This window comes from Magallana gigas, chromosome 6 (assembly GCF_963853765.1).
Source record: "Magallana gigas chromosome 6, xbMagGiga1.1, whole genome shotgun sequence".
Taxonomy (NCBI): Eukaryota; Metazoa; Mollusca; class Bivalvia; order Ostreida; family Ostreidae; genus Magallana; species Magallana gigas.
Window position 1 is genome coordinate 35,434,083 of NC_088858.1, and position 25,247 is coordinate 35,459,329.

At 31.9% G+C, this 25,247-nt stretch overlaps 1 protein-coding gene across 5 annotated transcripts; it reads right to left on the bottom strand.

Moving 5' to 3' along the window:
• Positions 1-1,564: 1,564 nt before the first annotated feature.
• Positions 1,565-24,853, bottom strand: LOC105317436 (uncharacterized). 5 transcript variants are annotated; one of them, XM_066086901.1, is made up of 25 exons: positions 24,733-24,853; positions 23,183-23,279; positions 20,533-20,575; positions 19,683-19,923; positions 17,463-17,582; positions 17,243-17,324; positions 17,105-17,152; positions 16,970-17,023; positions 16,092-16,189; positions 15,324-15,413; positions 14,469-14,540; positions 13,758-13,829; positions 10,294-10,365; positions 9,663-9,734; positions 9,079-9,222; positions 8,688-8,912; positions 7,284-7,583; positions 7,065-7,159; positions 6,845-6,932; positions 6,636-6,761; positions 6,281-6,487; positions 5,899-6,183; positions 5,538-5,717; positions 5,067-5,348; positions 1,565-4,989 (listed from the first exon to the last, which is right to left on the bottom strand). In XM_066086901.1, exons 2-25 carry the CDS (start codon positions 23,212-23,214, stop codon positions 4,709-4,711), a joined length of 3,309 nt encoding a protein of 1,102 aa, XP_065942973.1. In that variant the 5' UTR covers positions 23,215-23,279; positions 24,733-24,853; the 3' UTR covers positions 1,565-4,708. The 5 variants fall into 5 exon arrangements, with proteins under 5 accessions (XP_065942973.1, XP_065942976.1, XP_065942974.1 ...); XM_066086904.1 differs by lacking the exon at positions 9,663-9,734; XM_066086902.1 differs by lacking the exons at positions 23,183-23,279; positions 24,733-24,853 and adding an exon at positions 21,370-21,478.
• Positions 24,854-25,247: the final 394 nt, after the last annotated feature.

The following is a 25,247-nucleotide window of genomic DNA, read 5'->3' on the forward strand; positions in this document are numbered from 1 at the left end:
CAATAAAATTTTTAACTTTCCAAAATTTTCTAAAACGTATTTTTTGATTGAATCCTGGGAAAGAAAATTCTAAACCGGTCAAAGTATTTTAATTATAATATACTTTAATCAACATTAATATTGACAGATGTTCCTAACCATCATAAATGGATGGGAGGGTGGCTTTGAATTTCTCTCAGGTTGGGATACATAAATCTTATTAGTTAATTTTCCCCTTTATTTATTTGACTTAGTTTTGCATTTAAGCGAATAAATTGACTTATATAGGCCTATAATGAAATATGTATGTATTTATCATTCCATCGTGATATTTAGAAAATTTTCTTTAACTCAGAAATGAAAAGCCGCCAAGATGTTTGGGCCTTGGGACTTAGAATTAGGAACGATAACTCTTACCTGAGGAACTTTCATACCAAATAAAATGTAAAATATTTTTCGTATTTATTTGCAATGATTTTTGTTCAAATTTTTTATGTCACATTTATTAAAATGCATTTTCTTATAACATCAAGCAGCTTTTTCAAATGATTTGTCAACAGAGTAAGAAAATATGAAAAATTATGTTTTGTGGAAAATTAATACTGAAAAAATTTGCAATAATACAATTTTTGAATGTTAAGAAGAATTATATTTTTTTAGGTGTCCGAAGGAAGTATCCATCATATGACAAAAAGATTTCTCTCAATTTCTTAATAGTTAACTTTTTAAAAATTATTTTACAAAAACACGAAAAAAACATTTTAAAATTCTTTTAAAATACCTTTAGCATCCCTATCATCATTTTAATATTTGATAAGTATATGTTTTGTTGTCTTCTATTGAAAATTGGAATAAACTGTGGGTGTATAGAGCCACTTTAATCAATATCCTACGCCACTGGAATTTCAGATGTACATATTTCAAAAATTATCCCCAGGTGAGCAGTTCATGTTATTACCTACATTGGAAACTTTTCTTATAGTGTTATTGTGAAAGTAACATAAACATTCTGAATAAAAAAAAATGGTTAATTCTGCTTTTTGGAGCATTATCTCCATCACACGAAGTTAAACCGTGTTTGGAGTTCTCTTCAAAGTATGACCAATTGTCCTTAGGGTTACGAGTTACACAAAATTACATTTTAAGATATTAACAGTTTTATCACTCCTTTCATTGTCAACCTGGCAAATAAAATCACCATATAGGACAATATTATCAAAATCTATACAATCTGATCTTAAAATCTTTTGAATACATCAGCTCTATCTCATCATTATTGTGGCATAAATATTAACCATATTTACCATTTTATGAACATATTTTGTCAACATATATTAACTAATAATCTTCTCCAAATTATCGATTTAATGTAATTGATATTTTCTATGTTGTTATTTTTCCTGAGTTAAGTTGACAAGCATGTACTCAGTCTGTAAACCTCTTAAAAACAATTAATTATATCATTAATTACACTGCTAATTATAGACACAGTCTTGGTCTTTTACAAAACAATTTCGTGTAAAAATATTACATCATATTTGTACTGCCTTTCGTGTGTATTTGCTTAAGAACTTAACAACACAGATTACAGTTAGTTAACCAGTTTCATTTTATTATCCACGACATCTAAGTAAGCAAGGAAAAGCGCGGCTCTTGATATGCGCACAATGTCACTTGAGTGGTGAAATGAAGTTTGTGTGAATGTGGTAAAAAGCTACAACAAACAAATATAAAAATACAAATAAATGAATACGTACAAAGTAATAAAAATCAGTTTGTCAACAAATTAAAAACATAGTTCAGCACGCATAAATGAACATTAAAAAGGTTCTTAATTAATTTCTCTTAACAACAATAAAACTAACATCGTGATCGGCCACAGTTTCTCTAGATTAAATAACGTCTGGACAGTTCAGAGACTTTTACAGGAATGAATTTGTATGCCTAAATTACTGATAAAGTGGCCAGATTCACACAGGAAACGACAAGGTTCCATAATTAAGATAAATATCAAAATGCAGGCTCTAACGAACTTGAGTAAACTAAGCACAGCAAAATTCTACTTTAACGTAAACAACAGACACTACTAATAGACTAATGGTCAACAGACCGAATTTAAGCGTGAGAACACATTAGTTATAAAAACAACAGAAACACTATAAACTTGCTTAATTGCACAAAGTTTGATATACTGAGTATTTGTAAATGTTACTAAAATATGAAGGCTACAGGTTCTAAATGATATAAACAAAATGCAGGGCAATACAATATTTCTTATTCCTTAGCCAATCAAAAAGAATGGTTCGTTTTTTTACGTATATGAACCTCGTACATATCTATACTACAAAATTAAAATAATAGACTCGAAAATTTGGCCTTAAATACCGAGAAATCGGAAGAGTACTGTCATTTGTTTCATATATTTTAAACATTATTGGCACTTGAAGATTACCGATTTGTTTTTTATTTTTTCTTAATCAAGCTTCGCTAATTAATAATCAACGAAAATTCCTTTTCAAAATCCGGAAATCATATGGATTTTTCGGATTTTACAAACTTGCACATGTGCATTAGATTCACGCTAAATCATGGGAGGCTCTTTAGTTTTTGTTTCCAGAATATTACATTTGCAGGGATAAAATCAGAAACGATATTACAAATATGAGTAAATTTTCATTGAAAATTTGTCATATATATATTCTGTTCATCAAAGGAAATACGGGAGATAACTCTAACTCATTGCATTTAATATGAAAAATCCCGATAGTTTCGAATGTGAACTCGAAGCGAGTGAAAAACGTTGCTGGAAAAAAAACAGTGTTGAACTCTTCATTAAAATGAATTAAATTTTTAGATGAAAGGTATCTACAGCCTCATAATGGCTTATAATGAATAATTTGACTATTATTTTCAATGCAGCTTCATTAAGTTTTGGAGCGATTCTGCAATTTTTTTCCTACATTACGGGTATATCAGAGACATTTTAACTGTGGTAAAGGCCTGTCCCGAGACACAGTTCGATTATTCTGTGTCGATGTATCTATTTCGTAAATGTCCGATATCATATACAATGTCAACACGTGCACGCAAGGGTCAAAGTCTAGAAATGAAAAAAAATGTTAGTGTCGTATTGTTATAAATAAACGAAAGTTACATTTGTCACTTGTCACACTTGTCGTTATTTTTCCTCACCGACGCACCTTTTCGGGGTATAGAAAAACTTCTGGGTATCTGGACTTGTTTGTTATCCAGTTTTGGTATAAGAGTCTAATTCTATTGTTGCCATGCCAGTTTTTGTGATGAGTATACAGAGAGACTTCTTTGTCCAGTCCAGTCCCCGAGAACATATTAAGGTCCCTCAGCAAATGTGATATTACCATTGAATATCTCGAGAAAAGCCCCGACCTCTGCTATTTGTTGCGCCTAGCAGTGATGATCTCCTAAATTACAGTCTTTTTGACGTCATTCCATCCTTGAGGATCTCTAATTGTATTGGAAATCCTCTAAGCATCAAGAGTTATTTTATATTTCTCACCATCTATGCAGCACCATTTTTCGCCGATCAAATGGCCTTTATGAGCTGATAGGTCTGCACTGCTGATTGTGGTGCTCCTCCGCGAAGATCGCAAAGAAAGAAGTTTGACAGTTTTGGCCTTAGAAAACAACCACACTATGTGGAGATTCCTCATGATGTTGACACTTTGGAGATCCAGGCGTATGTCCAGCTTCCTCACACACTGTGCAAACGTTGGGGATTTTGTATTGTGTTTTCAGTGACTGTTTCCCCAGCAATTAAAGTATTTCGCTTTAAAACTCTCTATGACTTGATTATGATGGTGTACCCGGCATTTCAGTGGTGCACTTCATGAGAATAATTTGTTGTTCGGAACAACGGGCTATGAATATCAACATATACCCTTCAACACACTAGTTATTCGATTGGTTGTCGAGTGTCTGATATTTTCATATTTAAGATCACTCCCGACCGTGATATCAAAAGAGTGTAACATTTCGATAACTGCTGAATCATCTACAGGCAAAAGGAGACCAAAAATAGTTACCTTAAGGATATTATTACGTTGACCTTGGACACAGGTAGAATAAGGATTTGAATCGTAAATTTGTGATGTTTCTGCTTTTATAGCGCTCTACAATCAACAAAGATCTAATTTTCTATGATTAAAGATAAAATCGCCAGAGATCATGTTCGAACTGCACGCGAACGAATGCATCAAACCGTTATTCATTTTTCATATGGCATTTCAATGTCAAACATTTAATTACAATAATAACACAGATGAAGGTGAAGACAGGTGAACACAATTCAGTACCGGTAGATCTTACACTAAATATGGTTAAATTTCCAGGTAAACAAAAGCACAAAGTATCAAGACAAATATATATGCACGAGTTTGGATAAAAGTGAACGCACAAATGATTCGCAAATCAAACCCGCACAAACTTATTAACAATACCCTTTTGAAAAACACATTTTTTGCAAAAATACGGAGCAGGTAAGATTTGTCTCCTCTCACCTGTACGTCACGTGACCTCACCAACATATGCTGTATGTAACCATTTAATTTCAATGCAAATGGCAGGTTACTCTCTCTATTCGAAGAAATCATGAGTATAATGGACAGTCAAGACATAGTCATTGACCATAAAATAACATGTGTTGAGTACGTGTAAAAGCAAACTGCGTTCAAGTATAGATAAATTGAATGCGTTATGAATCAAATGTGTCCTGTGAATCAGTATGTCTTTCATTAAAGAATATTTTGTTTTCTTCCAAAGTTTTTTGTAACGCCAAAACATAGTCATCCTTTTTCAGTGCAAACTCTAAAAATGTGTTGGCTTTTTCTTTTCTCCCCTTGCTTCGATCCTTGCATAATGTATAAACCTCACACGGGATATCTTCCATATGACTGATAGTGGTTTCAATGAAGTCAGAGTCTATTTCATCAAGAAGAGTTTCTCGATTATCTTTAATCCAGCACTTCAAAGGATCTGTATAAAGTAAACAAACATTAATATATGATAGTTTCTAACATACAACGCAAACATTAATCAATTTATCTACACACCCAATTCCATTGGACTGGGCAATTCTTCCGACGAAGGTAAAGTTTCTTTTAAATGTGTGACTATCCAATCCTTTTCTTCTTTCGACAACTTGTGACACTTATCTAAGAAAAACTTTGCTCTTTCTTTTCTGCTTTCAATCTTCTTCATTTTATTTATTTCTTCCGTATTAAACAAAGATTTGATTCCACCTTTTTCCAGCATGACTATAGGTTCAAGATTCTCTAACAGAGAGTGTTGATTCATCCGAAGAAAGGTTTCACTTTTCGAATCATTTTGGTCGTCTATAATAAAAAAGGGGGAAGTGTTAATAAATTTACATATTTAAGAAGCGGAAATGAAAGTTCTATTCATTATTCTGTCATGAAGGTTAGCATATCACAAACAGTAAATGAAAATTCATACTAGTATGTGTTAAGTTATGGTTTAAATTTGATTTAGCAGAACTTTGTTGAATTTACAAAAGAAAGTACCATGTCTTTTTGTTTTTGATGGGATGGTTCTGATCAAAATCTCCCTTCCTTCCATTGACAGTCCTGAATGTCGCAGAACTGCCGATGTAACATCCCTTACGGTTTTTCCAAGTCTTTCAAAGGGTTTTTTTCGAAAACTCAATCGAATATGAACAAAGTTTGATTCACTCAGTGCTTTGTCTGCAAAGAAAACAAGAAAATAATATAAGTATATTAGTATAACAAAGCTTTAATGGACTCTACAACTGAAGTTAATTTTTAGTACATATTTTTTCTTGTATTTAAAACATTTGGTTAGGATACCTTGAATAATTTTAAAATTGCCTCATTTATTCAAAAACAGTGTTTAAAACAGTTTTACCTATTTTTATGACTCTCTTGTTGTTGATGATTTTTTCCACTCTTCTTCGCGACGCAGCAATTTGACCATCGTCAGTTTGAAGAAATTTTAGAAAAGTATCAGCATGTATGTCTTTCATCCTAAATGTTACAACTATTGGTCTGTTTTCTAGTGCCGTCATAAGAATTTGACCAGGGTGTGCACATATTGTATCCGCTAGCCAAAGTCTCATTTTTTGGATCTCTGCTTGGAATGATCCTAACTCAAACACCATGATATGGAGTTCTAAATGTTGATTTCCTGGACCTAATGGGCAATGTATTGTAAAACCTTAATATAGGTCACAAGTTTTCAATCAATAAAAAGAATTTTAAATCTTAAAACTATGAGACAAATTGCTTACTTGGGATGATTTTTGTATGGAAACATTCCAGCTGAAATTGCTTTTCAGATGAAAAATTTTGACATTTTTCGACGAGATCATATTCTCCACATTTTTGAAAAATCCATTCTAGGAAACTGAAGTTATACTGGAGTTTGAACAGGTCCAACAATTCACTCAGCATTTTAGTTGTATCCATTAATTTAACAGACTTTTCATCCATGAATTCTTCAAAAGAAAATTAGAATTCACATAATTGATTATACTTTATAACTATTGATATGCTTTAATGGCTGCAAGCAGCTTAATGAATTCCTAAATCATTCAAACCAATATTCTCTATAGTAATCGTACAATTTAATCATTTTAACCATACCTTTTAAAATGGTTCTCATAGAGTACAAAGTGTCGTCGGTAATACAACCCCCGATGCTCTCTAGGAAATCTTTTAACTCTTTTAATTCTTGTATTTCCTCAGCACATTTCTCCATCATAGCCATGTCTGAAACAAAACTTTCTTCAGCAGAGAGCAGAAATTAAAAAAAAAATATGCATATTTAAGGGTTAATACTAGTACACAAATACCTCTGTTAAAGTCACTTTCCTTGATAGATATTTCAGATCTTTCTTCACATTCTATACTTGTGATATCATTGTTTTTAGGAGATTCAGTCTAAAATAGCATGAAACATGTTAATTAGAACAGATCATATGCAATTCTAATACGTCTAATAAACGTCAAACTTATTCAGCTTCTAATTCCGAAACAACATATTACGTTATAACTTATTAGTAAGTTTTTTACCTTCATTTTTGTTTGACTAGATTCCAAACGGGACTGTTGTACATGTCCGCAGAGTTTTGCTTGTGCAATAAGTTTATCTGCTGTTGTTGAAATGTCTAGGGAAATAAATGACATTATTTTATATAGATTGTATAATTGTGTTTAATACTCATTGATCACAAGGTAATGTTATCCTTCATTAAGCGTGTTTACATGTAAATGGATGGTGAACATACATACCAGACATATAAATCACTTCGTCCTCTATTATAACTTTCACAATTTTGTGTTTCAGTGGAAGATTCAACATCCATTGATAAGCTAACTTCACCGGCGTATAAAGTGACCTCAGTTTTGGAATAAGGCAATTTCGTATCATAAAAGTTACAATCACACATCCAGTTTTGACACCAGTCACTAATATATCATCAAATTGGGCACCAGTTATATTTACCAGCATCGCTCTTAATTTCTTTAGTTCTTTTTCAGAATAACTATCAATATCGGGACAGTTCAATACGTACTTGGTCCTTGTGTGATCTACAATGTATGTATATAATTACAAGATGTTCATGGGTCACACCGCTCACCTCAGCATGCAACTTATCCATAAATCCGATCAAAACAGCTTTATGAAGTCAAATACAAATAGATTATCTAAAACTTATTTAGTGGAGTTTATCTTGCTAAATAAGATTTTCCAAATTTTCACCATGCATTATATTTTTAAACGTTGTAACTATTTACTATTTCAGCAATTTGAATTAAAAACCTTTGTTTTAATTTATGATGTTTTTATCGGCATATACTTAGTAGAATGTTTTCGCATTTTGCATTCGCGTTGAATACCTTTCGCGTTTTTTGAAAAGAGTATTCTAGAGATTTTTTCCTTCTTTTCCTTTACTGATTCTTGCACCTCTCCCGAGACTTCAACAATAGCTTGGGATCATGTTTTGAACAATTTAAAACCTTAATTATATGAACATATTTCACATCACCTTCGAGCCTAGTAATCTTTCAGAGTTTAAACTTTAAGATACATAGTTTTAACATAATGATTGCATACTAGTAATTGTATTATTGCATTGCTTTTTTTAAACGATCTTAGAATTTTTCATATTTATTTCGAGATCATTTTTTTGGATAAATGTTTTTAAAGATTTTTCTCTATTAAATCTTATGTAAAAAAAAAAAAAAAAAAAAAAAAAAAAAACAAACATCAACCCCTCATTGTGGTCCTTTTTACCACCAGAGATCATGATTCGAACAATCTTGAGTATTCACTACCTGGGACATGACTAGGTAGTTTTCAGCTTTTCTGGCCAAATGGCTCTTCTATGAATTCAACCCTTCGTTGTGGTCCTAACCTACTATTGGGGATCATGATTTGAAAAACATAACTACCCTTGTGGGCGAGGGGTACATTAGAAGATTAATTTAACATGTCGACACTAATCAATAATTCATAACTCTCTCCTAAGCGGAGTTTAGCCCTTAAATTTTACAAATGTGAATTTCTTACATCTAAAGGATGCCGGACAAAACGTGATCCGAAAAGCTGCTGATTTTTAGTATTACTAGCATATTTTTGATTTGTGTTACATACTTTGCATAATGATATATCATTTTTTTAAACAGGTGTACCTTTGCTTGGTATTCTTTCCTCGAAATATGTAAATCCCCTTCCTCTTTTTTTACAAAACTCTATGCAGCGATCATAAAGTTTTGGAGCTTTTGCCGACAAAAAAATTCCCTCTAAAAATGTAATGTTGTGAAAAGCTACATAGGTTTTAAATAAATGTGTCAACATCTGCTCTGGATTTTGTATATTTTCTAAGTCATCGGAGCTTTCTAGTAAATCTGGTATATCTGAAAACAAAAAAGAAAATCATCATATGGTTACACATTACACTGTAGTTTTGGAGAGAGAGAGAGAGAGAGAGAGAGAGAGAGAGAGAGAGAGAGAGAGAGAGAGATTACGTTAATTGTAATAATCGTTTAAATGTTAGATTTTGATTGCTTAACGTGAATATACCTTTTAGTACAACTTTGATTTTATTGACTATTTCTATAGTCATGTCTTTTTTCAGCATTTCAAATAAAACATTTTGCGGCATCTTGTCTGCTCCTTTATGTAAACGATCCAGATAAGATTCTCTCTCACAGTTTCTCATTTGGCCTATTTTGAAGAAAATACGAGTTATATTTTACACTAAATATGTAATAAATTATTTCCTGTCAGCTGCTCATTAAATCCTACTGTAGACTTTAAAGGTTACTTTATCACCGTGTTATTCATTGGCTTGCTGGATTTTACAAGTATCAGTATCTATTTAAACTGAAGGCATATACTGACGCTGTGACTTTGAACAAAATGTTATTATATTGACGTTCTTCGTGATAATTCCTGAAGCTGCTCCTCAAAATGAATGATATTAGTAGATATTATTAAAATATTTTACACAAGTGTTATCCCATATTGATTGGACACGTGGTATCTACATTATGTATGATGGTCACACATAGAGTTGTGTCTTTGTCCGTGGTATCTGCCTGTTTGATGTTTAATGTACTTTTTCATTCATTACTCGGTACTGTTTAATTTTGATCAAAACTAACCATTTGCTGAACTATTACAAATAAGTAATTTCTTTGGGGATGTCTCCTCTATTTCTATGTTTGGGTTATGACCTCGAAAAAGATGAGAAACGAACAATCTAAAGATCTTTATAATATTGTACAAAAACATAATTTAGAATCTCCCAATATATATATATATATATACTAAAATTTATTCAAACAATCCGATATGTTTTCTTTTTATGAATAAACTTCGGACATGATTTCCAGTGTTTGTGAAATATACACATCCCCGATTAGACTGAAAGATTTCTCTTTGGTGTGTTTACACAACTAACAAGTATATCTTTTCTCTTATTTTAAGACAATAAGTGTATACACATGTAGCTTGTATGTTTCTAAATCTAATTTATAACGGTAGTACGCATGAATTATCCTTATTTTTTCGAAATTAACAATAGATATCTTCATACTGGAAACTACGAGTATTTTTAAGATTTTTTCCAACCTAGTTTATTTATATGAATTTAAAGCTATTTGTTTTCCAATGGTTTTATAGAAGAAAATAGAAATGTGATAACTAACGCCGTGGACGAAAAGGATAACGACAAAGCTCACTTGAGTCTTCAGCTCAGGTATGCTAAATATTTAGAACATTGTCAAAACTCACCATTAGGCAAATTTGTAGCAGAATTTGCATCATCAAGTGCAGTCTCTTGAGTACTTGAGCCTTCGTTTTGACCTGGCAACGGATGGGATCAAAGTTATTAAATACCTTATAATCCTACTCACCTTTAGAAACTTTTATTCATCAAATTTTAAAACAGAAGTCTCTTAGGTTATCTCATTTCAGTTAATCATAGTCTTAACTTAAAGATTTCAGAAAAAGCAGCAAAGTAATAGAGAATATAGAATAGCCGAAGGCTTAATTTCTTCTCAATTGACAATTTTTGGATTGAAAACAGTGATTTAAACCACGTTTAAAGTCATCTTGAGATTTTTCAATGAAATATTTATAAATATAGAAGTAATTTTGCCCTTTTTTTAAACATTATTAATATATTGCATGATGGTGAGGTATAAAAATTCATTCACCGCATCCCCCCCCCAATGAAATTAAAACTCATATTTCCTTACAGCATCGTCCATAAACCTGTTTAAATTGTTTTTCAACTTTTAAAAATCAAAAACATTGGTAATGTTTGATTTTTCATGTAATTTATGCTATTTTCTCCTTTTTCTTAAAACAAGAGGCCCAGGGGCCACATCGCTCACCTAAGCAACAATTGCCTTAATTCTGATCAAATTAGCATTACAGTATCAAAAAATCTTGACAACTAAGTGCAGTAGATCTTGCTAAAAAAAAATTGAAAATCGGCCAATTTTTATCCACTTCTTTTTTTGGTCACAAAACCCCCGGGGACTGTGATTTGAACAAACTTGAATCTATACTATCTGAGGATGCTTCCACTCACATTTGAGCTTTCCTGGCCTACTAGTTTTTGAGAAGAAGATTTTTAAAGATTTTCTCTATATATTCCTATGTAAAACTTGATACCCCTATTGTGGCCCCCACCCTACCCCAGGGGATCATAATTTGAACAAACTTGATTCTACACTATCCGAGGATGCTTCCACTCAAATTTGAGCTTTCCTGGTCTTATAGTTTCTGAGAACAAGATTTTTAAAGATTTTCTCTATATATTCCTATGTAAAACTTGATCCCTCCATTTTGGCAAAACCCTACCCCTAGGGATTTTGATTTGAATAAACTTGAATCTACACTACCTGAGGATGCTTTCATTTTAATTCTAGCTTTTCTGGCCTAATAGTTTTTTAGAAGATTTTTAAAGATTTTCTCTATATATTCCTATGTAAAACTTGATACCCCTATTGTGGCCCCCACCCTACCCCAGGGGATCATAATTTGAACAAACTTGATTCTACACTATCCGAGGATGCTTCCACTCAAATTTGAGCTTTCCTGGTCTTATAGTTTCTGAGAACAAGATTTTTAAAGATTTTCTCTATATATTCCTATGTAAAACTTGATCCCCCCATTTTGGCAAAACCCTACCCCTAGGGATTTTGATTTGAATAAACTTGAATCTACACTACCTGAGGATGCTTTCATTTTAATTCTAGCTTTTCTGGCCTAATAGCTTTTTAGAAGATTTTTAAAGATTTTATCTATATATTCCTATGTAAAACATGATACCCCTATTGTGGCCCCCACCCTACCCCAGGGGATCATAATTTGAACAAACTTGATTCTACACTATCCGAGGATGCTTCCACTCAAATTTGAGCTTTCCTGGTCTTATAGTTTCTGAGAACAAGATTTTTAAAGATTTTCTCTATATATTCCTATGTAAAACTTGATCCCCCCATTTTGGCAAAACCCTACCCCTAGGGATTTTGATTTGAATAAACTTGAATCTACACTACCTGAGGATGCTTTCATTTTAATTCTAGCTTTTCTGGCCTAATAGTTTTTTAGAAGATTTTTAAAGATTTTATCTATATATTCCTATGTAAAACATGATCCCCCTATTGTGGACCCACCCTACCACCAGGGACTATGATTTGAACAAACTTGAATATACACTACCTGAGGATGCTTCCATTTTAATTTGATCTTTTCTGGCCTAATAGTCTTTAAGAGGAAGATTTTTAAAGATTTTCTCTATATATTCCTATGTAAAACATGATCTCCCAATTGTGGCCCCAACCTACCCCCGGGGACTATGATTTGAACAAACTTGAATCTACACTATCTCAGGATGCTTCCACTCAAATTGATCTCTCCTGGCCTAATAGTTTTTCAGGAGAAGATTTTCTTTATAAATTCCTATGTAAAACTTGATCCCCCCCCCATTTTGGCCCCACCCTACCCCCAGGGACTATGATTTGAATAAATTTGAATCTACACTACCTGAGGATGCTTCCATTTAAATTTGAGCTTTTCTGGCCTAATAGTTTTTGAGAAGAAGATTTTAAAGTTTTTTCTATATATTCCTATGTAAAAATCCATTCCCCCATTGTGGCCCCACTTTTCCACCAGGGACTATGATTTGAACAAACTTGAATCTACACTACTTGAAGATGCTTCCATTTTAATTTGAGCTTTTCTGGCCATATAGTTTTTGAGAAGAAGATTTTTATAAAGATTTTCTCTATATATTCCTATGTAAAAATCCATTCCCCCATTGTGGCCCCACCATACTACCGAGGACTATGATTTAAACAAACTTGAATCAACACTACCTGAGGATGCTTCCATTTTAATTTGAGCTTTCCTGGGCTTATAGTTTTTGAGAAGAATATTTTTAAAGTTTTTTTCTATATATTTTATGTAAAAATCCATTCCCCCATTGTGGCCCCACCATACTACCGAGGACTATGATTTGAACAAACTTGATTCTACAATACCTGAGGATGCTTCCGTTTTAATTTGAGCATTTCTGGCCTAATAGTTTTTGAGAAGAAGATTTTTAAAGATTTTCTCTATATATTCCTATGTAAAATATGATCTCCCAATTGTGGCCCCAACTTTGATTTGATTGACTATTTCTATAGTCATGTCTTTTTATAGCATTTCAAGTAAAACATTTTGCTGCATCTTGTCTGCTCCTTTATGTAAACGATCCAGATAAGATTCTCTCTCAGAGTTTCTCATTTGGCCTATTTTGAAGAAAATACGAGTTATATTTTACACTAAATATGTAATAAATTATTTCCTGGCAGCTGTTAATTAAATCCTACTGTAGACATTAAAGGTTACTTTATCACCGTGTTATTCATTGGCCTGCTGGATTTTACAAGTATCAGTATCTATTTAAAATGAAGGCAAATACTGACGCTGTGACTTTGAACAAAATGTTATTATATTGAACTTAAGTACATTCTTCAATATAATTCCTGAAGCTGCTCCTCAAAATGAATGAGTGAATGAATGTATGCTCCTCAAAATTTACACAAGTGTTATCCCATATTGATTGTACACGTGGTATCTACATTATGTATGATGGTCACACATAAAGTTGTGTCTTTGTCCGTGATATCTGCCTGTATGATGTTAAATGTACTTTTTCATTCATTTCTCGGTACTGTTTAATCTTGATCAAAACTAACCATTTGCTGAACTATTACAAAGAAGTAATTTCTTTGGGGACGTCTCCTCTATTTCCATGTTTGGGTTATGACCTAGAAAAAGATGATAAACGAACAATCTAAAGGTCTTTATAATGTTGTACAAAAACAAAATTAAGAATCTCCCACACATATATATATATATATATATATATATATATATATATATATATATATATATATATATATATAGTATTACTAAAATTTAATTCAAACAATCCGATTTTCTTTTTATGAATTGAGTACCAATGTTTGTGAAATATACATCCCGATTAGACTGAAAGATTTCGTTTTGGTGTGTTTACACAACTAACAAGTATATTTTTCTCTTATTTAAAGACAATGACTGTATAGCTTGTATGAAATACAAACTTCTATCCCCCCCAAAAAATTGAAAACAAGTCCATGTTTCTAAATCTGATTTATAACAGTAGTTCGCATGAAATATCCTTATTTTTTCGGAAATAACAATAATTATCTTCAAACTGGAAACTACGAGCATTTGTAAGATTTTTTCCAACCTAGTTTATTTATATAAACTTAAAGCCATTCGACAAAATTGTTTTCCCAATGGTTTTATAGAAGAAAATGGAAATGTGATAGCTATTGCCGCTGACGAAAAGGCTAACGACAAAACTCACTTGAGTCTTCAGCTCAGGTATGCTCCATATTTAGATCACTGTCAAAACTTACCATTTGGCAAATTTGTAGCAGAATTTGTATCATCCAGTGCAATCTGTGGAGGACTTGAGCCTTCGTTCTTACCTGGCAACGGACGGGATCAAAAGTTATTAAATACCTTATCATCTTACTCAACTTTAGAAACTTTTATTCATCAAATTTTAAAACAGAAGTCTCTTAGGTTATCTCATTTCAGTTAATTACAGTCTTAACTTAAAGATTTCAGATAAAGCAGCAAAGTGATAGAGAATATAGAATTGCCGAAATCTTAATTTCTTCTCAATTGACAATTTTTGGATTAATAACAGTGATTTAAACTACCTTAAAAGTGATCTTGAGATTTCATTGATATATTTATAAATAAAAAAGTAAAAGTTATTTTTCACTTATTTTAATTATGATTAATATATTGCATGATGGTGAGGTAAAAAGATTAATTCACCCCCCCCCCCCCCGATGAAAACTCATATTTCCTTAGAGCATCGTCCATATACCTGTTCAACTTGTTTTTCAACTTTTAAATAGCAGAAACGTTGGTAATGTTTGATTTTTCATATAATTTCTGCTATTTTCTCCCTTTTCGTAAAAAAACGAATCATAAACAGTGGAATTGCTTCAGAATTGAAACTTGATTTGACCATATCTGTTTACATTGTATTCTCATTTTGGTATTTTCATACCAATGGAACGATAAATCCCGAGTTTTCCGAAAAGATTGCATGCCCGGGTGATACGACGTTCTCTTCGCTCTGTCATGTGAATGTCAAGACCAATCAGATGACGTGTAAAATTGAGGTATTGTATTGGGGTAAAATATTAGTGATTCAAGTGAACGTAAGTAGGAATGAATGTACACAATTCACTTACACTTATCAATCAATGATTCAAGAGTTGCAACGCCTTCTTCTTCATTCTTTATCATTGTTCTCTTATTAGGATTTCTACATTTACGTATACCTGTCAATGGAATTCTTATTGGTCAAACTACTTCACAGTTTCACAAAATATGCCATGGGATTCGTGTTATTAAGGGGTATGTGCGGCCATCTTGTACATTTGAGGATAAGAATGTAAAAAAACGTTTGTAGAGAGGACACTTTTTTCAGAATTTTAAATCTTTTAAATAAGTATGTAGCTGCGCAGTTCGACAGCAGTTCTAGGTGATTGAAAAGGCATTTCACTGTTCTTGTATGCATACTTTTCAAACAAAATGACATTTAGGACTTCGTATTTATTGCTTTTATATCTTTTGACAACATTTTTGGCCAGTTTCGGGCAAAAACAAGCCAGTTCAAGAAATGTTTACTTTCTTATTCTCAATTGTACAAGATGGCCGCACATCCCCCTTTAAATGCAAATAAAGCTTTATATTGTAAAGTTTTTTTCCGCCACACAAATATGAAAAGCAAAAATACATCTTCACAAAGTATTTCTATAAAGATGATAACAAGTACAAATTTAGAAAGACTTTTTGAAAAGAACTTCAACGGTTTTATAATTATTTTTGCATTACATTATTCTTTAAAGAAAGTTTTTGAATTGTTTTTAAATAATAGCATTAAATAAACCTGAAATCTACAATGAATGTTCACATTTTTACGATATACATGGACAAAATTCATAAAAAATACTAACCTTTAAACGAAAGGCATCTTCCTTTGTATAACGCAATAACAGCACACAGTACAACAACAACAAATATTATTGCTACAATGACAGCGGTTTCAGAGCTTCTGCAAAAGTAAAATTCATCTATTCATTCAAGAAAAATCTTACAGGCAAAGGCAAGCTCTTGTAAGTTCTACTGACAAAAAAATCCAATCATGTAATACACAAAAATGTATTTAAAATACTAGATATGTTATTTTTACAGCATACACATACTGGTGCAAACCTTAATTAAGACTTCTTTAAAAGAACACGAATGCCAGTGGACAGGACCCTACACTACCCCTCCCCACCTTCCTCTTCACATATACACCTTACATTTTTTCCTGATTTTTTCTAACCCATTTTTTCTTTAACATTCGTTATGACATACGGCAAAAACTAAAATTGATAGAAAATGCTACCTAGTCGTGCATGATAGTTATGTTTATTCGACTTGAGACCTACATGTATTCCAAAGGTTGTTAGAGGTAAGAACCAAAGAAATTTATTTTTTTTAAAAAATAGGCAAAACGTGCGGGGGTTGGAAGTGGTAAGTGTATGGTCCTGTCCACCTGTGAAATGGCATTTGTCATTTGAACATCCTGAGTGCACTGCTTTTTACGCCCCTGTTTTCCGAAGGTCCTAATCCAAAGGATTTTTTACAAAATTCAAATTGGTTCAATTAAAATAAATCCAGTGGTTCTAAAGAAGATAAAACAGTAGATGCCGGACGATTTTGATCAAAAAATCTGCTCGTTTAGCATTAGCTATGAATTGCAAAACATTATGCTGATTACTTTCTTTAACATATCATTTTGAAGTATCACAAAAAGTCACTAAACATATAATTATTAACGACCTACCCCAAACCAGGGGAATCTGCTGATTCAGAATTAATAACTTTATTTGATGAAGACCTGAAAAATAAAATTTAATGACTATCAATTTTGTCTTATTTAGGAAATTAGCGATTCATTATTTCAACATTCTATCAATACGTTGCATGTGTTTCCAAAGTGGTTCCTTCGTGTTTTGTGAGAGGATATCTAGAATAAAGAAAAAATTTTCAGCATGAAAAAAGTAATTGTATATGAAGTTCATTTGGTTGTTTTATTCACAAAATACGCTACACTTACGCCGTTGATGTATACTTATAAGAACAGTTTGTCTGAGCTTCGTAACATCTCGAACTACTTATTATTCTCAGGCATGCTGGATCTAAAAGCAAATTATTATTAATTATCTTAATCAAATACCATTATAAAAACAAGGAAATGTTTCACATTTAAATTCAATATATGTCCAATCAAAACTCAAAATGCGACGAAAATCTATCTTAAAAAACATTGAACTTACGTTTAAATGCTTCTTTGGAGAAAAACGTCTTGTTTGGACACCCTGATGTAAAGCTAATACAATTGAAGTATGTTGGTTGGGTGTTTTGTCTGTATTCATAATTGTAAATAGGGCAATATCCTGTTGGTTAAACACAGATAATTTCATCCACTGAGTATCACTCACAAATTTAAAACATTGTTATTCATTATCAGACCAACACTTGTTACTTGTAATCAAATCAATGTGTCTGAATATAATTAAACTAAAAACTACTTTAAAAACCAATAAAAACAATTTTCTTGCGTTGTGTTGATATATCCCTCATGTACTAGTATATCCTGTCTAATAATTTGAAGTGGTCAAATGCATGTTAATGCAGATGGAACCATAGAAAGCTGTGTCAATTTATGGATTACAAAACTAAATTTTATCTATTTTACAACAATCGACATTATAGATATCATTTGAAAAAATTATAATGACATTTAGATTTCAGTTTTATAGACAGGTTGAAGTCTACCCCAACATTATTTGAAAGTTTGGGTATTTTATTTTGATTATATACTACATTGTTATCATGTTACAAAATCGTCAGCGATATATTTTCTTTCGCCTCACATAAGAAGTTTTAAATAATGTTCTAGTAGCTGTTTCGTGACATTAAAAATATATACATTGTCAGATAGTGAAAGCATGTCGCTGTCCTAAACATGTAAACAAAATTTATGTACCTGACAAATCATTTAAGTATATATATATATATATATATATATATATATATATATATATATATATATATATATATATATATATATATATATATATATATGGGAAAAGTCTTTCTTGTTGGAGGAATCAAAAACTTTTAAGCAATATGAGCTGTATTTTTCAGAAATTTATTTTGCTGCAAAAACCTTCTAGTATGCTAAGTGCAGACTTCAACTTCAACTTTTAGGATAAATAAGATCATAAATTTTTGTCAATGGAAATATTTCTCTTCTAAGGAATATATAGCAAATCAATTTTTGCTCCAAATAAGGCTTCTTAACGGCCTTTTCCCCAAAAAATAAGGCTAACAGAAATTTAAAAAACCATGATATTTTTGTCATTTTAGTAGAAAAAAAACATTTTAGTATAAAAAAAAATTCAACATAAAAAATGCAGCTCATATTGCTTTAACATACGTACATATTACTAGAAAACATGAATGTAAGGTGTATTTGTAAAAAAAAAAAAAGGTTTTAAGGTGCCTCGATAAACCAGTACATTATAAATTTTACATTTTCTAATAATTTGATTAATCAATAAAGAATAATTTTATATATAAATGTGATTTAACAAAAAAGAGACCAGTGTCGGCTTTCAATTATTTTAAATGATATTTTGAATAGAAACCGAAATCATCGTTTTATCTGCGAACAGTATATTTTAGAGCTAAAAATTTGGTATCAATTGACGCACAGTACAATTATCTTTAGAAATAAAAACAAAACAAAACAAATGTCAAAAAACGGCCAAAGAAGCATAAGGTAGTATTATATTTTGCAGAAAACATATTATGAAAATGACAAATTTTGCATTTTCGTATCAATATCTTTGTAGAGTATCATTGCTTAATAAGTACTTTATTTATTTGTTATTCTTTAGATAAAATCTATAGATCTAAAGATATTACAGAATAACAATTTCAAAAGAAATGTGTTTAATTGAAAAAAAAATACATAAACCTGACCCGACAATCTTCGGTATGTTTTTATTGATAATCATATTACGCATCTGTTGAGACCAAATTTAAATCTCTAAAATACATTGTTTGCAGTCAAAAAAATATTTCCCATTTCACTGATAAAATTTACAAGACATATTTATAATAATAACTAAAAGCAGGTATCGGTCTCTTCAGAAAAAGTTCTTTATTAAAATTTTGGTGTGTCGAGGAACCTTAAAGAGAAAAAATCACATATAAAAGATTTTATTTCTGAGCAAATTTGAAAATGTATTACATTCCACTGAAGTCCAAGGTCCAAAGTTCACTGTCTGGTGTCAGAGATTTTAAGCTCATTAAAAATGTTGTAATAGGATTTAAGTAGACAAACGTATCTAACACATACAAGGAAATTATTTGAATTATGTGTACAATATACAGTGTGTATGTATGCGCCCCCAATGTCAGGGTAGAAGGGCTTTACAGGAAGGCAGAGAGAAAGAGAGAGTGTGTGTGTATGTGTGTGTGATTACCTTCATCTATGGGCACGTTTCGACCACAAAACTCAACGGTTTCGTTCAAAAACGAACTAGGCATACAATGATATACCCTTTCTAGATTGTCTTCGGGTGTAGACGGATCATGAGGGCAATTTAGTAATTTGGATGCATGAATCCATTGGCTCATATTGGTTGGATCTGGACAAGAGTCCACTCTATGAACCCATTTTGGCAAACTAGCACCATTGCATGATGTCCAGTTTATGAAAATAATCTGAAAGAAAAAAATGTTGAATCGTTTTAAAGAAAAAATGACTATTGATAAATTGGCTCCAGCTGACGTTAAAAGTGGGGGTTTTTTTTTTATTAATTGATACTATTTTCCTTACTATAATAAAATATATAGAATGGTAAAGGAAATATTACTAGTATCTACAAACAGGGACGTACATGTATACACTATACGTCCCCGCTACGAATAAAAAGAAATATTTTTGACGTCAAGTGCCTAGGAATGTAAATAATTGTAACATAGATTGTCTTTTCTAATTTCAATTTTACATTTCATTGCCATAGATAGTAACTTACAGATGTGATCTTGTCATTTGTAATTTAAAAAGGCGGTATACATGTACAAAAGGATTGCTTCAAAAACTATCAATGTGTCATTCATGAGTAACTGTTTGCAAATTAACAACATGTTTGGAATAAAAAAAAATATCAGGATAAGTAGATTAACGAAAGAAATTCTTTGTTATTAATATTTCAGAAGACGTTGACACCAAAGAATTAGGCAACTGCACCAAGCAGAAAACTCAAATACACCGCACTCGAGAGTCTATATCAGAAATCCAAGGAAATTGGCGTCTTATTAATTACCTACCTGTAAAAGCGGTAGAACAACTATTCCAGGCATTGCTGCTGAGCTAAAAACAATTTAAAGAACACAATAATTATATAACCAAAGCAACAAATCAACAATAATTAACATCTAAGAAACAAGCAGCATATACTAGTAAAGTATCATCTGATTTCCGAAAATGAGCTCGCAATGAGCTGAATTCGAAACTTGATTAAAATCTTTACATGCAAGTATATATTTTCTATCATCTTCGCTAGCCAAGTTTTTCTTATCCGCACCGCTTCTCACAAACCCTTGGCATAAGTCGGGATTTTTTCCCTGGAATTTGATTTTGGTTTACAGAAACCGTTAGACCAATCAAAAAATGCAAAGCATATCTGATTTAATTAACAATGTTTTCCTATACTGTCTGTAACACGAATAGCTCAAATCCTTATTTTTTCGTCTATCTGTTTGAGCCATCATTATGCATGTACAGCCAACTACGTAGAAGCGTTTAATAGGCATAGTACGTAATGTTTTGACTGACTTTTGTCCAATCAGATCGTAGTAGGGCGGAGTTAAGACATTACCGCTCGTGACTTAATTTGAGAGAGAGCAATACATATTAAGTGACAAATCAAGGTCTAGTATATACTATAAATTTATGTTTTGTGGGGGTTTTGTGTGCTTTCACCGGGGAACAACGATGACTATATATAGATATTGGGATGGAAATGTAAACTAATAAATGTAAAACATCGAAGATTGTACGAATATTTAAGCTACTGCTTTTCATTAAAAGTATTAGCCTACCTGTAGTAATCTAATCAAAGTATGCCGAATCTACCTGGAATTAAATAACGGTTGAAACATTACCTTGTATAACAACTTTCTTCATGGACTGGTTACTCAGGGTGAAACATTCTTTACATAAGGACGAATTTGTCCGCCATTGTTCTATTTTCCCACTAAGCAGCTGCCTGCGTTGCCTTTCCGTTTCACTATATCTATATTCATGACTAATCATTCGTTCGCATTTCAAAATATTTAATACACGTATTCTCGGACTCCATGCCAGGAAATTAAGTTGGTTACTTACCGTAACGTCATTCTTATATATGTACATGTACATGAAGACACTGTTGTCGACGGCCAAAGAAACTTTCACAATCGTTCTTTAAAACGCTTTAAAGTTACACCAAGAAAGGATATGCATGTAATATATAGATCTTAATTTGTTTGCCAATTAATAACTAATGATATTATCTTCATTGGCATCACCTATAATTTATTCAATCAATTCAATTAATTCCATCAAACTGTTTATCAGTAATCGATAGTTTTCTAAAAATTGTACACGTCTGGATCCAAGCAATATTGAACTATAGTCTCGTTCAACCAGACGCTCGGCTGTCTACGTTAATATCCGACAACCAAGAGAGACTCTCTGCTTGTACGAGATTACTGAGACAGTCGAGCGTCTGGTTGAACGAGACTATATTTACATGTAACTCTGGCGTAGGAATACATGCAACTACAAAAAAAAATTGTTCGTACTATATAAGATCTGACTATTTTCAGGGTATCTATAAATACGTTTCTCTTAAAAAACAATGATACAGTACACCGAATTTATCTATTATTTTCAAGATCTACGTCTTGTCAGCGGTGATGATTTGTGCTTAGGTCCAAACACTGTTTCACTTTCGGTTTGCCAGAGTAACTGCATAGGAGAGTTGATTAAAATCAACTCCCAAACATATGTCTGTCTAGTAGAAAAAAAATCAACAGTTGCTGCCTTGAATTTTGCAACAAGCGTTATAAATTCAATCCCCATTTCTTCACTGCGCAGCAAAGTAGTTTATGGAAATTCATGCACATTGTATGTGTCCAAAATGCATAGTCTTGTTTTAAAAACACGTAATTAATAAGAAAACTAAAAAGATAGACAATTCTCTCGAAATTAATAATAAAAACAAACAAAAAAGACAACACTTTTGACAAAACGTAGCTCTTTTTGTAACTTTGACGCTGTTCGTTTTAGCCCGGCTAAAAACTTTTCTGAATTTAACGCCTACCAAACGCTTCTACGTAGTTCGTTATATCATTCAATGGTGCAATAACAAGTACACCAGAGGCATGCACTCGTAGATTGAGGATTTACCAACTGTTTACCGTTACCAGTCTTTTACCTTTCGAATGAATTCGATCTATATGTAACAGTTCACATTATTCCTATTTACTTAATACACTAGGCATTAAAACGTTCTTTCAACTTGTCAATATCAATGTCTACAGAGGCTGCCATTTCTGCACCAGGTACGTATATCGTACGGCATCTTAATAAGATAGAAGATAAAAAAAAAACGACGAAAAAAAATCCCGACTTTTGATAGCACGATATGTCACGGGTTTGTAAGAAGCAGTGCGGATCAGAAAACCTTGGCAAGCGAAGATGATTTTCTATATGATTCAAATAGTTTCAATTTATATGTTGGTTGTTGTTTTTTTTTACTTTCTTGTCTTAAGTAACGTTTTTTTTTTTAAAGAAATTGTAAAACATCAAATTCAAAATGATTTTACAAACAAAATTTATTGAAATATTGTGTAAGCAAAAGACCCCCTTTACTTACAAATTCTATTTTCGAAGTCATGATAATTAGCCATCATTTAAAATAAATGACATTACCTTTCTTCAGCATTGGTGTTTTGTTGGTTCATGCGAGGGGCTATAATGTGGATTAGGACATGTTCCTTTGAATGCTCCAATTGTAAAATAAGGAAATCTGTAACAAAAATAAGATGTTTGCAATATTTATCATTAGAGAACTTTTCTTTAAACATTTGAAAATGAACCGATTTAATAGGAGCTTGGACTTTGGGTGGTTAAATCAAACAGCATTGTGACGTATGTCTGTCTATTTCGTTGTTGGCCACTCGGTCATGGCTCTTTGAAATAAACAAGATATTTCTGGCTTTTGAGCCAAGACTACACAATCTGTGCATATTTCACTAGAAACCAGCGTAATTTTTAACTTGTTTTGACGGAAAAAAAAAGTTATTTACATCCCACCGAAAGTCCAAGGTCTTGTTAAAATGGTTCTAAAACCTTTTTTTTTGTTAAGTCAATGATATATAATAAATAGATTATTAGAACGCTTTACAAGAGATCTTAGGCTGGAGTCTATGATAATAATCACCATCTTTGTTACAAATTTGCAGGTTTCCTAATTTCCTTAAGTTGTTACACGTGTACGTAAACAAAGAGGTTAAAACGGGGGTGGGAAAGAACAGTTAATGTTGAAAATTTTGAATTTAATTGGTGGCAGTTGTAATTTTGTATTCACTGTTAACCGATAAATTCAACATTTACGACATGACAGTACACGCAGTAATTATATACTATATTATATCATATTATATTATAATTATATACTATATTTATATATGTGTTTCTTCTTCAAGCAAAATTGGTTATATTTTCCGTTAGGACCTTAATCATTTAATTAATTTTGATACTTTGTGTTGTTAATAAACTATTGGGATCCAGTACTAGTTTGTAAAAGTGTCAATTTTATCTGCATCTCTCTGCAAATAATTAATATCTTCCCTATTATATGTCCTCGTCACTTAGTTACTATATACACAGAAGTCTTGATCATATGCATGCACAAATATCTCGGATCTGTACACAATTAATAGATTAATGGTAATTATTTATTTATGATATGTATATGAATATAAATTGACCTAGCTGATCCCAACTTTTCCTTTCTTAAAGGACCTGGTTTATAGAACTGCCGTACTGGGGAAACTGTACTGAATTTGAGAGCATACACTGTCATTATTGTTATTCACACACACACACACACACACACACACACACACACACACACACACAGAGTCAAACAACCGTTTATGAACACAAACACACAGAAATAGTAACACATATTAATTATTCAACAACACATTCAAATATTTGTGTATCTTGATCTATTTGTTATTGGGATTAATTCATAATCTGTATCAATGACCCACTGTACAAATCAAAGATGTACGTCAAAATATAAAGAACGGAAACGAAAGTAGAATTCATTCATTGAAAAGTAGTTGGTAAATCATATCTTTTACGTCATCTTACTTAGGCTGTTAATATTTAAACATTATTTACGAAATTACAGAGATAATTCTAATTTGTAAATCAAATCAAAGAAGTCTTTTTATGCTTTTTTATCCTACCTTAAAAACGGCTCCCTCGTTATATCAACCTGTTCTATATTTAGAGCCCTTTAATAATTAACAAAGTATGGCGACTGGTAGAGGTTATTATTACAAGAACGTCGGTTAAAACATTTTTACTTTTCCCAAGGCTTTTTTAATTAGATATTTCATTTATAGAAAATATTTTACTTCCGTTAGGTAGTTCTAAAAATCCTACAGGAAAATTGAAATTTATTATAAAGGTAAGCATCTCACCTAGCTAATAGATTATAACCAGGCTGAAGCTAGCAGCCACTAACAGCAGCCACTAAGACCGTAGAAGCTAGCAGCCAATAAGGAAATTCATCAAAGTACTAAGAGTACTCGAACAAACATTTTTATTTTACTTAATTATCGACATATTTTGATTAATAACAAAATGATTAATGCTCAATAATTTGTACGAGCATTGGCGACTTCCGAAGCAGTAAAGCTCGCCTGGATAAGAGTTATAAATGCTCTTTGTTGGATAGAAATGAAGTACGTTTATACGG

Coding starts and splice junctions, on each gene's coding strand:
- LOC105317436 (XM_066086901.1), bottom strand. CDS start 23,214: ATGAACCAACAAAACACCAATGCTGAAGAAAG. Junction 17,153..17,242: donor TATAAGTATACATCAACGGC/GTAAGTGTAGCG, acceptor TCTTTATTCTAG/ATATCCTCTCACAAAACACG. Junction 5,349..5,537: donor ATCAAAAACAAAAAGACATG/GTACTTTCTTTT, acceptor TTTTTATTATAG/ACGACCAAAATGATTCGAAA.